We start from the raw sequence: 17474 nt of genomic DNA on the forward strand, positions 1-17474 counted from the left end.
TGTTCAACTTGAGATCTGTTCTCTGGTGAGAAATAGGCAACGGTTTCCCTACGAGCAGAGCCAATGGGAAGCCTTTTGAAGAAATATAATTAGAGTGGAACAAATAAATATGTTTTTAAAAAAAATGAATAATATTTCTTGGAGGCCATGCAGCACAATACATGTACATATGGAGCGCACAATTAATTACACTGCTGCATTAATTTAGACTTAGCAAATATAACTCTGTTAACCTTTGGTGGCAAATTTAAGCATGGCCTGAAACTGGAGAGGCCATGGAGGACATGCAGCTCTAGATATAGTAAAGGGCAGGGCAGAGGACGGGCAAAATGAGACAGGGCAGGCATGAGGTAGTGTGGGAGGGAGGGGGGGGGGGGGGGGGGGGGTAAGGGTACATGCAAAATTCAGATTGTGATACGTTGCCTGGCCTGTGGCTGATACTAATGTTAGCCCTTTCTCAGAGGTGAGAAGAGGGTTCTGTCTATATTTACTGCCGTAAATAACCTTTCTGACACAGTTCCAGGCTGACCTCTGGGTAGCAGCCAGCAATTAAGACCATCTTGGCAGTGTCTTATAATTCTTGGATGGCGATGTGCAGCGAGAGCTGCCGTGACGGCACTCTTCAAATTGATCTGCTTATGGCTCATTCCTTCTAAAACCCACCAAGGTCCCTGTTGGAAGATTAGGCACAATTTAAAGAACAAAGTGTACCTGCCAGAACAAGAGATGAGATCGCAAAGCTTCATATAGCCCTTTTCAAGGTGGGCAGTGTCTGCATTTGTTCTCTGGCCCATTGACAAACATTGACACCTGTTGCTTTATTGAATTAAGACCCGACCTTGGGTACATGAAAATAAATATGAATTAGCCCAAAATAATTAGGTGTCGTTTGGTTGGTTTAAATCTATTAGCAATTAAGTAGTCAAAGCTGTCTATCTCGGGTTCAATGACTTCACTATCTTGTGACGTCACTGAAAAAAAATAAGCAAGTAATAAGATCTGGGCTTTTGATCATTTGATCTTTTGAGCAGTGAACAGCATAGAAAGACACTGTCCTCTGGTGGTAGGTTACAGTAGGCCTACACACGTTTCATTAGATGAGAAGCAAGTATTACCAGTTTGACGGGATGCATAATCTGACACTCCGTAGCTTGCAGTGACATGCACAAATATTGTTGTCTCTCCAATGTTATTTCAGACACATAAACACATATCTGAACTGTATGTGTTTGAAATATGGAACACATAAGTGGCCTCATGTCTTGGGAGAACAGGATTCCGTCTTGAAAAAAGGTAGATCATGAGATGGTGGTTACTCAAACATAATGGAGGACCCATTTCAGTAAAGGGATTAACTTATTTTTTATTAATTCACATTTCCTGTACAGCTTTACTTATGCTTTCATACACACTAATTTCAAGTGAAACAAAAATAAATCACCATTAAGGCATAACCTATTCACATCCCTGACATACAACCATGCCAAGGAGACGACCATGAAATAAATTACACACACACGCACACACACACACACACACACACACACACACACACACACACACACACACACACACACACACACACACACACACACACACACACACACACACACACACACACACACACACACACAAACATAGGCACACACAAAATGAATGGCAAGCTGAAGGAAGGGTATCATATGGGGTAATGCAAATAGTACATATCCCAACTATGCCAACCTTTGACCATACCGTGGACTCACACACAGACACTCAAACACACAAGGGCGCATGTAACAAAAGGCACTGGCAGCAGGAGAGACCTTCACACTCAAAGGTTCTCAGTGAGCAGGACGGTGACGATGGTGGAGAACACTGTGATCCATGAACTTATCCACAACAGGCCTCATCTATAAATATTTCCCTCTGTGCCAAAATGATTGAAGGTCAATGTGTGCAAAATGCTGTAGGATGCATAAATGCCTTGGTAAGATGTAGGCTATATTACGACACATGCATGATAAACTTTTGTAGGATGCAGTCACAATGGTTTACATAAGGGGATCTGATTGACACCGCTACCCATACTTATTTCTCTTGCCCTGCTTGATAAATGAGGAGAGTAACACTACAAACACTCATTAGCAAACAGTATTTACATTATTCTTGCAAGCAGAGATGCACAAGTGGGTTTACACCATCCTGTAATAATGAAACAAGAGATTTGTCTTCATATTATTGTAAAATTCACCATAATGCATTTCAAAACTTCATCTATTTCTTGTTATATTTATACACCGCTCTTCATTATACAGCCTATTTATCACCAATCAACAACCAAGCAATCAAGCAATAAATTACATCCTTCTGATATCTTATCAGAGAACAATCTGCAAGGCCTTTTGATAGGTTTCTGTCTTCTTTGTTTGAATGTTATGGGCCAGGAGGGCATCCCACATCTAGCTATATGTGCAAAACAGCCGATAGTAAATATCCTCTCAGCTCTATCTTATACAGTCTCTCTCACCGTTCTTTTTTTTTTTAGCTTTTGAAGTCCTCTGATACACTTTGTGGCCCCTCCCCTATTTGCTTTGGTGTTCAACTCCATTCAAATTTAAACACAAAGCGCATGTGGTACCGGCGTACATGAAATGGATCCGTTAATAGGTATTGAAGGATTGCCACACCTCGCAAAGTGATTTGGTCAGGCTACAAATAATCTTCTGTGTTCAGGTTCCCAGAATTGATTGAGAAAGAGGATGTTAAAGACAACATGAAACAGAATTCATTGTGTATCTAGAGTTTGCATTTTTTTTATACAGGATACTAGGGCAATTAAATGTAGCCCCCAACTGAGCTATAATTCTTTGGTGGAACCATAAGACTTGTTGATGCACTCACATTCAGACTTTTATGATTTATTTAGCATTTTTGGTGGAGTAGAAATGCACAATATTACTGGGATGAATAGGTTTTTTAAGTTACACAAGTACATTTCCTTTTCATGTTTTCTTTAAGTCGCTTCCTGACTTCTGTAAACCTGCCTTCAGAAAAGGAGAAGGAGGCGTCCATGTTTTTGGAGAAAGAGCGAAGACCTGGCAGCCCAGTTATTCATATGTAAATCCTCATCTACCGTGTGAGTTCCAGATAGGACAAAGAGAAGGAATAGGCCGTCCTGAGAGGGAGTGATGTATTTATGGAACAATAGAGCTCTGATTATTAGATTTTCGTTTACCTTTATTCCCACCCAGGCTCCCTGAGTACTCCCTGCCCACTAACCTTTTTGATGATTGACATAGTGAGTGAAGGCCTACTTCGTCGATGATTCACCATCCTACCATCCAAACATAGAACCCTTCTCCAAACCTGTGAAGATTTTAACGGTTTCCCCTGTGGATTTATGATCCGGTGTTGTATGTTTGTGCGTGTGTGTGTGTCTCTATCTGTCTGTATGCAGGTGCTTGGAGGGAGACACTCATGCGTAAGTAACACTTGCAGTAGCAGCAGCAGTAGTAGTAGCAGAAGAAGGGTCAACTTTAACAATACTAAACCGTATCGGATCAGACCCATCTCTCCCCTTTCAGTCCCAAGCTACATCCCAAAGTCAATGTTTTTAGGTTGTATGATGCTGTGCCTTTGTGGAGATGGAAACATGTCGCTTGGTCAGTCTGCAAATACACCAAACACCACACAACGGACAACGTTGACTCCGGCTTCAATCTTAGAATATATCAGTGGTCCCCCCACCCCCTCCTCTCCTGGACATGAGGTCATAAAGGCGACAGGTGAGGGGTCAGGGGTCATGGTGCTGTAGCGCCTGCTGTAGTTTCTGTCGGTAAACGGAGTACCGCTGCTCCACCGTGCGAACCCGCTCCCCCTCCTCCTTCCCCAGGATCACCAGGAAGTTCTGCAGCTCGGGAACGGAGAACGCATGCCACTGAGAGAGAGAGAGAGAGAGAGAGAGAGAGAGAGAGAGAGAGAGAGAGAGAGAGAGAGAGAGAGAGAGTGAGAGAGAATGAGAGAATGAGAGAAAGAAAAATGATTCACTGCAGGCTCTCGCATCAAAGTTTATGAATGGTTGTCCATTTATTTAAAAGTTATAATTGATTAAAATATATTATAGATTGAACATTTTAATTAGTTATGTATTTAACATTAAACTGTGAATAAATGTTTTGATAACATGTGTGTGTGTGTGTGTGTGTGTGTGTGTGTGTGTGTGTGTGTGTGTGTGTGTGTGTGTGTGTGTGTGTGTGTGTGTGTGTGTGTGTGTGTGTGTGTGTGTGTGTGTGTGTGTGTGTCTGTCCTCACCTCGACCTCCCCTGTCTCGTTCTCCTTGAGGATGAAGCTAAGCTGCTTGGGGTCGGGCCCGGCCATCAGCCTTTGGTGGAGAGGACACTCACACAGAGGAAGCTTCTGGAACAGAGCTGCTCACAGCACCGAGACAGAGAGAGAGAGAGAGAACATAAGACTCCGGCACTCTGCCCCATCAAAAACGTAACCTGAGTGAGCTACAGACCAAGTCTTGCACGTCGGTTGCAGGCTAACGCTACTCACCCTGGCCCTCGCGGTGCGTCTGCTTGTACAGGGCAAACTTGCGGGGGTTATCCAGCACCTTGTACTTCTTCAGCAGGCCCTGGATCACCTCCCGGGCCGTGGTGGTTGAGCTGATGTGCAGCTGCATCAAACAGTCGGTCGGCAGGTAGAAGGAGGTTCTGTTGTCTGCACCCTGGCCGGCGGTCGTCTCCTCCTGGCCTTCGGGGGCCGGCGGCGGCGAGCCGCTCGGTCTGTTGGCCTGCCCCAGGCCGCCATCCGGGGCGGAGCCGCCCACGGCGGTGACTGTGACGGGCCGACTGAGCCTCAGGTGCACCTTGATGAAGCCTGTGTAGCACCCGTCGGAACCCTGAGAGAGAGAGAGAGAGAGAGAGAGAGAGAGAGAGAGAGAGAGAGAGAGAGAGAGAGAGAGAGAGAGAGAGAGAGAGAGAGAGGGAGACAGAGACAGAGAGAGACAGAGAGAGAGAGACAGAGACAGAGAGAGAGAGACAGAGACAGAGACAGAGAGAGAGAGAGAGAGAGAGAGAGAGAGAGAGAGAGAGAGAGAGAGAGAGAGAGAGAGAGAGAGAGAGAGAGAGAGAGAGAGGGAGAGGGAGAGGGAGGGAGAGGGAGAGAGTTTAACTATGGTTAATTCACATTTAGATGAAGCCAAACATGCCAGCTGTCCTGCATGCATCTCTACCTACTCACCAGTTTCATGAGGTTCTCAGAGATCTGAGCATTGTACCCCGCTATTCTTGTCTGCACCTCCTCTTCGGACAGGGTCTTCGTCCCTCCCTCCTCTTCTGTTTTGACCTCATTCCGCAGCTAGGCATAATAAACATAGAGGAGAACGTGAATATTAAACAGTGCTTACCAGGCACGTGCAGAGGGGGGGGCTATGGGTGCCCGAGCCCCTGCCCTTTTCCCTCTGAAGGACCAAAGTGCCCTTTTGAGTGGTCGTTTAAATTTTCAATGCTTTGTAAAATTACACATTAACATGTGAATCAATTATTCAAGTATAAAAATGTCTAAAAGTAATGATACAGAAGTAAAGTTTGTACTTTGTAGCCTCGTTTACCGGCGCTCAGTGCGCTGCTGCCGCTGGGTGACGTCATAGGCTATCAACGTGACCTTTCACAATTTGCCTGCCTGCAAGATGCGCTTGTTGTTTTAAGAGACGGTACAACGCAGGGTAAGATCACCACAGAGTCAGACACAGACAGTTGTTTCCAAAACCATAAAGTTGATAATGCTAAATAAACTGTAACAGTTATCTCGTTTTGTAGTGTCATTTTGAAGTATAGGCCTATGTTTGCCAGCAAAAGCTTTTCAACTAGCATCGTTTTAACTGACCTGTGAAAGTGGCTACCACTCGGTTTATTTTCTATAGCCTACCAGCTAGCTATACAGCTAACCTATCTGGGAAACCTTTTGAAATTGCAAAGGGAAAGCATACATCGTTATATTTAATCTGTATACTCTGTAGTAACTACTTGGCCACATGCCATGGCCAAATTCGTTTCATGTCTACTCTGTCTCAGTGTCTCTGGCAGAACGGGGTGAAATTGGTTTTATATTCGACATTCGTCTATTTTCCGGGGTTGTATCTGTAATAGCCTCAAGTGCTTAGGGACCGTCAAAAAAGTGCAACGTCATTTTTTTAATTCTTAATAACTCACTTGAAATTATTCCTATCAACATCAAACCACTTCTGATGTGTTTATGTACTCGTTTTGTAGTCCCCACTACCCCTTGTTTTAAAGAAAAACTTTTAATTGTTTTTAAAAAATGCAAAAGTTTTCAGTGCATATATTGCATCCATATTTAAGGCTTTATTTTTAATAGCTCACTTGTTCTTATAGATATCAACACCAAACCACTTCTGATGTGTTCATAAACTCATTGTGGAGTTCCCACCACCCTGTGTTTAATAGAAAAACATTAAAAAAAAAATTAAAGTCATATGTATACATTGTGTATAGTTAGGCTAATTCATATTCAAGGCTTTTATTTTGTAATAGCTCAATTGTTTTTATAGATATCAACACCAAACCACTTCTGATGAGTTCATGAACAAACATGTGCCCTTTTTTGAATTTGAGCCCCTGCCCCTCAAAGGGTCTCTGCACGGCCCTGGTGCTTACCCATAATGCAGTCGTTCTTTTTTCTGACCAGCAGATGGCGCAGCTATAAAGACAAGTTGATTATTCCAAGCCTTGAGCACGTCTGCTCTGTTCAGCAATGCTTTAGAGACTTAAATTATTTATTATACTTCATTATATTTTAAATCAGTCTCTCTCTGGGAGTTTGGCCGTGAAATGCAATTTACTCATCTATATCTCCTATGAGAATTTGGTACTGTAATATGTTGTCCATCCCTTAAAGGGCTGCAACAAATGATTGATGCCATTGTTGATTCATCTGTTTAATTAACATGCAAAAAAATTATTAAGGTACCAGAATATCTCAGACATGGAGAGAAGCCTATGACAGAAAACAAACCAAATGTTTGCCTCTCATAGAATTTCTAGCGCTATTAGCAGATTGTTTGTCCCTTTACGTAAACAATGAATAATAAAATCGAATTGATTATGAAGATTATTAAATAAATGTTCTGTCTATCGAAGAATTGACTAATCGTTCCAGGCTACAACCTCTTTCCTTATTTTCTTCAAATTTTTCACATTTATTAGCATTGATGCATAGGCCATGCAGATCCTCATTCCCAGCTCACCCCCCCCCCCCCCCCATCTCATAATAATGATACATGTGAAAAGAGCTGATGGGTTGGAGTAGGGGTGGTAAGAAGAGGCAGAGGAGGGGGGAGAAGGGAGAGCCGTACAGTGGGAAGGAAGGAGGGAAAGGACAATCTGAGCCAGCCTTAGCAACACTGACTTTGACTGGGTTATTTATAGAAGGATGCATCCTCTCTCTCCTCTCGCTTTCTCTATCCTTCTCTCTTATTCTCTCTCTCCTTCTCCCTCCCTCTTTCCCTCCCTCTTTCCCTCTCTCTCTCTCTCTCTCTCTCTCTCTCTCTCTCTCTCTCTCTCTCTCTCTCTCTCTCTCTCTCTCTCTCTCTCTCTCTCCTATGTCCAATGCTGCCCATCTCTCTCCATCTCTCTCTCTCAATTTTTTTCGTTTGCATTTTCTGGGGCAGAGCGGTGTATGAGAGAGAGAGATAGGGAATATGAGAGAGAGATGTAATGAGAGAGTGACAGAATGCAGGGCAGTAGCCCTTCATGTGTGGAAGTCCTCTGGTTATGTTATAAAAAATAGAGTCTCTGTTTCATTCAGCATGGATACAAGGCCTTAGGTGTTTGTGCGCATGCAAGCACGGATGAGGCCATGCGTGTATGACTCTGTATGTATGCATTTATATATGTGTGTGTATGTATGTGTGTGTGTGTGCATGGACAGAGCCAGTGGATCCTATTTAACAGCACACATACCCTTAGCATCACGTAGCTCGTTCTTGCATTCTGTGAGGGAGGTGATAACACTTCAAGGCTACAGTCTGGAGACTAGAAAAATCGGTGGTTTTGTGTGTGTGTGTGTGTTTGTTTGTGTTTGCGTGTGTGTGTATGTGAATGCAAGTGTGTGTGTGAGACTGTGTGTGTCAGTTTGTGCTTTCGGTTTCAAAACATCCAGGGCATGATATTCGAAAACAGATAATTCACTCTCACAACAAAGATAATTATTTTCTTTCTGCTTGCCTACTTCTGTCATCTTCGTGTCCACCACAGTGCAAACAGCAAGCTGGGTCATTCAGAAGGTCAACAGGCTGGGATGGCAGAGGCCGAATGACAATATTGCTAATAACCAAGTGGCTCCTGGCAGACGTATGTCGAGAGACTTTGGTACATTAAAACTATTGCTACTTTTTTTTCATAAAACAACAATGGTCGAATGTAGCATAAAGAGAATTATCATATGTATTTATATTTCGGGCATTTAGCTGATGCTATTGTCCAAAGCGAAAACCATACATTTTATACACACATTGACACACAGCTCGTCAGGAGCAGTACGGGTCAGGTGTCTTGCTCCGGGACACCTCGGCAGTAAACCCCGCTCTACATCCTAAGCTACTGCCGCCTCTGAAATAACTCAGCTACCAGTAACTTCTTCAAGAAAGGGACATTTGGTGAAGCCCCCCGATTAAACATAGGCAGGTGAACCAGGGTTCCCCAAAACCAATGGAGGACTTCAGCATCCCCAAAGGCAGCAAAGTGAAAAGGGGCCCTTGCAGGAATTCCGGTGTTTGTATCTGAGATGCTAAATATATCTGGCGACTCCCTTTCTCTACCAAACTGAACGCATACCAGTGAGAGTGGCTGAGGGACAATAGAGCCAAAGGTTGCTCGTTTTCAACCCCCCAGGACAACGCCCTGGCTAGAAGGCAATGCAGACTGGCTGTTAGCACACAGACCCACACAGATGTAAAGCGTGAGAGACAGAGAGAGAGAGAGAGAGAGAGAGAGAGAGAGAGAGAGAGAGAGAGAGAGAGAGAGAGAGAGACAGGAAAGAGAGAGAGAGAGAGAGAGAGAGAGAGAGAGAGAGAGAGAGAGAGAGAGAGAGAGAGAGAGAGAGAGAGAGAGAGACAGGAAAGAGAGAGAGAGAGAGAGAGAGAGAGAGAGAGAGAGAGAGAGAGAGAGAGAGAGAGAGAGAGAGAGAGAGAGAGAGAGAGAGAGAGAGAGAGAGAGAGACAGGAAAGAGAGAGAGAGAGAGAGAGAGAGAGAGAGAGAGAGAGAGAGAGAGAGAGAGAGAGAGAGAGAGACAGGAAAGAGAGAGAGAGAGAGAGAGAGAGAGAGAGAGAGAGAGAGAGAGAGAGAGAGAGAGAGAGAGAGAGTCTGATGTTGGTCTACGACCGGAAATCTGAGTTGCTATCTGTGTTATGCAAAGGCCTCACACGAGCAGGTACACATATGCAACCACAGACATGCATATAGTCTGTCTCCATCCTCCAGGTGAAGCGCTGCACGGTGATGCTGGTGAGATGAGACCGCTGAGGTCATCTGACTGCTGCTTATGTCAGCGACAATGGTCTACAAGTGAGACCGCAGCAGTATGGTTATTGTGTGCGCGTGTGTGGGTGTGTATTTTGGTTTGAGAGAGTGTGTGTTTGGTGTGTCGCTGTAATGGGAGATCAGGAAACACTGGAGCCTTGGACACGCTAGGATGGGTTTGCAAGCGACAGTAATATAAGGTACTAGACACACTAAATAACATTGGAGAGCATTGAAACAGAGCAATCCATAGTAGGAGAAGGGCAGTGAAGTACACACAGTGTGTGTGTGTGTGTGTGTGTGTGTGTGTGTGTGTGTGTGTGTGTGTGCGTGTGTGTGTGCATGCATGAGTGCTTGTGCGTGTGTGTCTGCAAACAAGCAGATGTGAATAAGAGAGGGGGGAGAAAGAGAGAGAAAAATGAAAAGGGGAATGGAAAGGAAATTCTGTGACAGATTGTTTCCTCCCTATTGAAGCATGATATTTACCAGTAGTGGCTATCCATTCTTTACACAGATGCTCTCAAGCACAAACACGGACTGGTGGAATTCATTTTACTGAAAGAATGCATGTACCATAGATCATTCAACCGTACAATGAAAACTAGTATCAGTGATTTAAACAATTAGAGGGTGAACAACACAAACACCAAAACACACACACACACACACACACACACACACACACACACACACACACACACACACACACACACACACACACACACACACACACACACACACACACACACACACACACACACACACACACACACAGACGATTACGATTGAGTGCCATTAGTCGTAGGAATTCAAATGAACTACCCGTTTGACTCGCAAAACAGAAAGACACGCACACGCTTAAGTTTGCTTTTCCCATCTGGGGAAAAAAGTTCAGCTCTGTTCATAATCAATAAGGCAAGGAGGATCTTGACCGCCCTGTCGGCATTCTGATGAGCATGAATATCTCACAGTGTGTTAGCCAGTGTTTCCGTATGCTAGCAGCAAGACCTGGGTCAGGAGACAGAGGCGCTTACTTAATGCTCAACCTATTACACCTGCTGCGAATATAGATTGAGAAAAAAAATACCTTGGTGTGCTATCATTTTAAATATCGTGAACGTTTATTGCACCCTTTATCGGATCCCTGTTTTATACTTTTAAGATAATGGTTATTCAAATAAGGCCGCCCAGGCCCGAGCTGGGCCGGGTTTGAATACAGAAGAGCCTCCGGTGACTGGTCAGATTAACCCCCACTGGCCCGGGAACCCAAACTCTACATCTGAAACGCACAGCCAGTCAATTATTCAACCATGACGCTCTCTCCCAATGAGACCCAATGACAACTACGCTCGGGTCATTTAGCAGGCGTTTTAATAGGTGTCTTAAAGTGAATGCAGGTACCAGATGTTCAGAGCAGGATGGCAATAGAGATCCAAACACATAGACACACCATTATCCTGCCCCCCACACGCACACTCACTCGCTCTGCGCCCAACAACACTTCCTCTCTGAGCCATTACACAACATGTTTCTAACACCTCTCCTTTCCACAGACCAGAATGGGGAAAGTTATTTTGCATTGCAGAAAAATGGATATCACCACCAAATGGACAAATAACATACAACCATTGTATACTAAATATTCAAAAGAAGCATCTAGTTTTATGTATGTGTGTTTGTGTGTTTGTTTGTGTCAGTTTGGATGTGGAGGGAGGGGAGGGGGTCGTCTGTGTGTTTGTGTGTGTGTGTGTGTGTGTGTGTGTGTGTGTGTGTGTGTGTGTGTGTGTGTGTGTGTGTGTGTGTGTGTGTGTGTGTGTGTGTGTGTGTGTGTGTGTGTGTGTGTGTGTGTGTGTCTGTGTCTGTGTGTGTGTGGGGGCGTGTGTGTGTGTGTGGGAGCACATAGTGCTTTGAGATCACGTTGTGTTTGAATGTTATTTTTTGAAGATGAGTTGCCATAGGCCTTTCTACTAGCCGTTTTATCTGTTACTATGGTAACGGATGAAAGATCTTCAGCTGCAGTTCGGCGGTAGGCCAACGAGCAGCACTCTCCGTCTCGACGCCTGGTGCCTTGTTCCTACGGAAACCTTTCCCACGCAATCTAGAAAACCTGTCCCTCCGGCAGTTTCAAGGTTGCAATGGTGGCATTTCACGGCTCAAAAATGCCTTTGGGCTAACAAAGATATGACCTATATATTCTGATTCCTTCCTCTGATAACTACCTTCCATTCACAGTCTATTGCAATGCCATTGAACGGTGAATTGAATGGTGACAAGCCGTTGCTGAAAGGGCAAAGTTCATAGATGTTGTAACACAACACAAGATGCGAAGGACATGAGCAACCCTCACAATACTACTCATATCGTAACTTCCTATCGCAACTTCCCCTTTTGAAAGGTGACACGGAACTGCTCGCAAGCCACCCACAGTATGGGACAGATAATCGATTCATTGTAATTTCCTCTCTATCCTGCCTCCTGAAACCCCCCCCCCCTTCCTCGAACCTACACAAGGTTCTACCTCGAAGAGGGCTATCATACCTTGGCCGTCTTGTTGGGCTGCTGGAAGAAGGAGGTCTTGGCAGTGAAGAAAGTGTAGTCCTCGCCCTCTTCGTCGAGGCTGCAGTAGCCGCTACTCATGCTGTTACTGCTCGCCATGGTAGGGCTTGGCGACGTGTTGACGGTCATTGAGGAAGCGGACGGCAACCCCCGTCGGGCCCCTGGACTGTGTGTTGTTTATCCTCTTCAGTGTCTTCCCTCTCGAGCCCGAGGCGCTGGTTTGACTGGCGGTGCGGCGGCGTTAGAGTCAGGATCTGAAAGCATCTCAGGGTCTGGCACCCGAAGAGAAGGAGCGGGGAGGCAGGGCCCTCGGCGGGGGATCCACTAGGCTGGAGCAGGGTCCCGTGGCCGTGGGGGCCGTGTTGAGGACAGGGTGAGCTGGGTGAGGGAGGCTCCGATTCAGGGCTCGGCGTGCCACCGGAGAGGCACCAGGAAATCCGAGAGCGAGCGCAGATGTGTCACTTCCTCCTGCGAGGTGTATACGAGCTCTGGCGGCTGGCGTCCCCGAACGCACCGGCTCGGAAACGTGCCACAGACGCGTGCACACGTCCAATGCGGACCACAGAAGGTGCGCACTCTAACACTGGTTAACGCGCTGACTGTAAGCCAAATCCAACGCATACATGCACCTGCTACCGCAGTTACACACACACACACACACACACACACACACACACACACACACACACACACACACACACACACACACACACACACACACACACACACACACAGATCAGAATAAAAGTGTCAAAGAGTCAGGTTAAAGATGGGTTTCAAGTTGACCCTGTGTGCAGCTGAGCTCACCTGTCATGCCTGCAAAGTTCAAAGAAAAAAACACAGACAAACATGCACACACATACACACTCATGAGGCACCAAACAAACAGATACTCAACCACCCGATCAACACAGACACAGTGCGCTCTTGTTTCCGACCGGCTCCTCGGGTCTTTGTAGGGATCAGCAGGTGAAACCCATGGTCACGTGGCTCAGTCCAGGTTGTAGACCAGACAGCGGCTCTGTCAGGCTGCCCTTGTGTGTGAGAGTGGTGGTATATCCGTCATCGAGGAGAGTACAGTAGATGGTGGTGAAGGCTCGGTTAGGTTTCTGTGAGTCCCTCTCCGTCTCTCTCTTCCTCATTCGCTTCCTCGTCCTCTTCTCTTCTTCTTCTTTGCTGTGGCTGCAGATGCCTCTCGTTCAGCCTTCTCTTTTGCTCTATCTCATTTTCTCTCTCTCTCCCTCTCTCTTCTCTCGGTCTGTCACTCTCTTTGCACTCACTTTATTCTCCCACTTTCTTGCAACCTTGCCCAACCATCTGTGGTTGAGTGTGTTATCAGCCTGCAAGCTCTCAGTGGAGCCACACAAACACCCTCCCCCTTTCTCCCTCCCCTCTCTCGCTCGCTCACTCTCCTCCTTGCTCTCTCTCTTCCTGCTAGCTATGAACTGTGTCTTGCAGATAACCACTTCCTCTCACAAAAGCAAAAGCTTGTGCAATAGGCTTTTGAAAATGCTTGAAAAGTTGTTGCTGAGAATAAAATGCATGCATAAGCATATCTCTCAATATATATATTTAACATTTAGAACCGGTATGGTCAAGGAAAACATATTTGATGCCAATCAATTGCAAAACAATTTAACATCTTGGTATGTAACATAGTTTATCTGCCTATATGTATGCAGATTTCATTATCTTTCCCAGCCATCATCACAGCCTTTGCAGAGGTCTAACGGGGGCTGGGGGAGGTGGAGGAGGGGGGAGTGCAGAGGGGGTGAGTAAGGATTTTCTCAGGAGGATTGCTCATTCATCACTCTTACAGCTTCTCTATAACCCTACACCAGAAACCCCCTGACCCGCAGGGACAGAAAGATAAAAGAGAAAGACAGATCCTCGAGCCAAGATGGCTGCTGCTGCTGCAACTGCTGCTGTTGTTGTTTTGCTCTATCACGTTGCTACAAGCAGTATCACTGGAGGGAGATGTACAGCCACGAACAGCCGACAGCAGACTACACTACAGTATTTAGAGGACACACCCTCCCTCCCATTACTTCTCTTTAGTGCGTGTCGGCCAGGGGGCACAGTGTGATAAGGGTGAGATTAACAATGTATTATGTGGTTTCCCCCAGGTTAGCGATGTAATGGTGACCTTTAACTTCTCCCTGGCCCACCCCCACCGCCTTTCTGTCCCTGGCATTGACCCCATCGTCAAAAGCCCCCAGAGCCCCCAAGAGATTGATTGCGGTGCAATCATTTCTTGTGTTTACATCATGTGTGTATATCTGCCATGTTATAAGTGTATAGGATTCAATGGGAGATAAAAATACTAACTGGATCATACTTGAAATGATCATACCAAGATAAGGATACCATTATTAGTCTGCAAATCTGGTTTCCTTTATATACTTGTTTCGATGAATGTTGGTGTCCTTTTAAACAAACAACATGTTTACGTTGAATTAGCTCATGTAGCTTGAGGGAACACATCAGTCTCAACTAATTAACCGACACACCAGCTTTCAGGAAGGTTGCAGTGGCCAGCTCACAAACGATACTGTGAGTTTCCTTCATGAGGCTCTGACACCTTTCATAATTTAACCTGCTTGTCATTTTGTTGCACTTTGCGAAGACATGCCAAGGATTCAGAGCTCATTAGTATAATCACATTAACAGGAGGGGTGGTGCTTGGGGGGGCTTGTGGCCGATCAAACCCTGTGTGTGTGTGTGTGTGTGTGTGTGTGTGTGTGTGTGTGTGTGTGTGTGTGTGTGTGTGTGTGTGTGTGTGTGTGTGTGTGTGTGTGTGTGTGTGTGTGTGTGTGTGTGTGTGTGTGTGCGTGTGTGTGTGTTTGTATGCATAGGGTTCTTTATTGGCGAGAAGCAAATCAATTTCTTTTGGAGCACACGTGTGCGCAGACCCACAGGCCTCTTTAAGACAAAGGGTTGACTGATGAGCTTTCGCACTAAAACACACACACACACACACACACACACACACACACACACACACACACACACACACACACACACACACACACACACACACACACACACACACACACACACACACACACACACACAGGAAATCCAGGAGCAGGGAGGGGATGAGGGAGCTGGGGGGTAATAACTTGTCATCTCTCTGCTCGTCTGTGGTAGTGTGCTTCTCCCAGGACGACAGGGTGTGGATCTGAGTCAGCTTATACAAGAGCATCTCAGGCAGAGAGGGAGAGCCTCCCATCAGCCTTATTGAGCATAACATGAGACGTAATCAAGCCTTCCTTCGTCAACGGCGCGTAACCTCAGCACCTTCCGATGTTCAGTGGAATTTGACTTGGCAGCGGCTGCTGGCTGGAATAATTGCATGAATCATTGACGCAGGTTTTTGAACTATCAGCAGAAATGCTTATTTAGTGGCTTGTGGCTATGCAGCATTAATCTGTTGTTGTGTGAAAAGGAAATTCTGCTCTCTTAATGGGTCGTTGAGAAATAGACTACAATGCGTACTCACACACACACATGTAGCACAACAGTTCTTACGGCCAGGCTTTCTCCAGCTGCTGACCAAGTCACTGCTCTCACCATGTATTTTGTGATTAAGCAAATCTTCTCCGATCAGCTTCCTTCCCTTTCCTCTCCCCTCCTCTCATTTCCTTTCATTATCTTCATTATCTCCCCTTGCCCAAGGCCCCGGGGAGCCACCTCTTCTGAGTCTAAGAGGGCCTGCTAAGTCCTTGGAGACTGTAATTGTGATAAAGTGATATACAAATGCACCCCGCCTCTCTGGCAATGTGGTTTGAAGTGATTCCACCGTATGTGTGTATGTGTGTGTGTGTGTGTGTGTGTGTGTGTGTGTGTGTGTGTGTGTGTGTGTGTGTGTGTGTGTGTGTGTGTGTGTGTGTGTGTGTGTGTTTGTGTGTGTGCTTGTGCGTGTGTGTGTGTGTGTGTTTTGCTGCTCTCTTTAAGAGCAGTGAACTATACCTGGAACTCTAAATAGGCTCTTATTTTATGGTATCTGCCCTTTGAGGTTGGCACGTTGCAGAATTGTCCTGCTCATTCATCCAGCTAGTTGTTGCATATGTGTTTGTGTGTGTGTGTGTGTGTGTGTGTGTGTGTGTGTGTGTGTGTGTGTGTGTGTGTGTGTGTGTGTGTGTGTGTGTGTGTGTGTGTGTGTGTGTTTGTTTGTGTGTGTGAGGTTCCCGTTTAGCGTTAAGAGGCATTCTTTAAAGCTAGCTATAATGTTGTAGCTTAAATATGGCAATAGGATTAGAAATAAAAATGACTAACCCTAACATCCAATTAACGGTGGGCTTACATAAGGAGAAGACTGCTGGAACGAGGGCAAATGTCATGTTAAACCTGAGGCTGATTGTTCAGGTCTCCAGCAAGGAAAGAGGGAAGAAGAGTGAGAGGAGGTTGGGTGTGTGTGTGTGTGTCCGTGTACGTGTGTGTGTTTATATGTTTGTGTTTGTATGCGTGTGTGTGTGTTTATATGTTTGTGTTTGTATGCGCGTGTGTGTGTGTGTGTGTGTGTGTGTGTGTGTGTGTGTGTGTGTGTGTGTGTGTGTGTGTGTGTGTGTGTGTGTGTGTGTGTGTGTGTGTGTGTGTGTGTGTGTGTGTGTGTGTTTGTGTGTATGCGCGCGCCTGCGTGTTGGAGTGGGCTAGGATTGAGCAATTGAGGATCAAACAATACTAATTAGAGACAGTGCACATATTCTAGGACCAGAATGCAACCAAAAAAAGATTGAATAAACAGACAAGAGCCAGAAATAGGAAAAGCAGCATGTAAGAGAGAGGTCAGCCCCAGGGGTCCATAATGGTCGTGTAACTCAATGAGGTGTTACGAGCTGAATCTAGGATGCCAAATTTGGGCATGTCTATGTTACGTGCATTTTGGCAGTGATACTAAGTGATTTGTAGTCTAGAAGACTTTCTATTGGAAATGCTCACCTTGTGTTTGGTGGCGATTGAGGAGTGGCTTCTGGGTAATGAAGTTTCCTGGGCCCTCTTTTCCTTCTGGTTGCAGTCCAGCTGTACGTGGCTCTCACATTCCGGATGACAGGTGTAGCTGCAGTCTGACGAAGGTAAAACCAAGAGAGGTGGAGCACAAAGAAGCACATCGTTAGTCAATTGTATACTTAAAGTAAGCATCACATTATATTTAACCCGCCAAAGGGTTCATTCTGCTGTAAGTGGTTGTTTTAACTTTAGCTTACAGTTAATGCTATGTTTTGGGATCCTTGAGGCTCAGATGTACTTGAGACCGAATTGCACAGAATCAAGATAAACTGTAATCTAGCTCCCCCTAGTGGATATCATTATAAACAGAAATGATTGAACTGCTGCCCCATTCATTTGGGGTGTCATCTGGGCCAGGGCACACACATATACACACACACACAC

The 17474-nt window shown here is 45.5% G+C and overlaps 1 protein-coding gene across 2 annotated transcripts in view; it reads right to left on the reverse strand.

Annotated features, from left to right (window-relative positions):
* Positions 1-2969: 2969 nt before the first annotated feature.
* Positions 2970-17474, reverse strand: part of rassf5 (Ras association domain family member 5) — a 28801-nt gene continuing 14296 nt past the window's right edge. The window contains exons 2-6 of one of the 2 annotated variants that reach the window (XM_056606401.1): positions 17022-17146; positions 5227-5343; positions 4540-4885; positions 4294-4409; positions 2970-3919 (exon numbers count right to left, since the gene is read on the reverse strand). In XM_056606401.1, coding sequence (XP_056462376.1) covers positions 3776-3919; positions 4294-4409; positions 4540-4885; positions 5227-5343; positions 17022-17146 — 848 coding nt within the window. In that variant the 3' untranslated portion in view covers positions 2970-3775. Of the gene's footprint in view, positions 3920-4293; positions 4410-4539; positions 4886-5226; positions 5344-12062; positions 13419-17021; positions 17147-17474 lie in introns of those variants that run through there. The other variant, XM_056606402.1, reaches the window with a different exon arrangement.

Source organism: Gadus chalcogrammus, chromosome 13, assembly GCF_026213295.1.
Source record: "Gadus chalcogrammus isolate NIFS_2021 chromosome 13, NIFS_Gcha_1.0, whole genome shotgun sequence".
Classification (NCBI taxonomy): Eukaryota; Metazoa; Chordata; class Actinopteri; order Gadiformes; family Gadidae; genus Gadus; species Gadus chalcogrammus.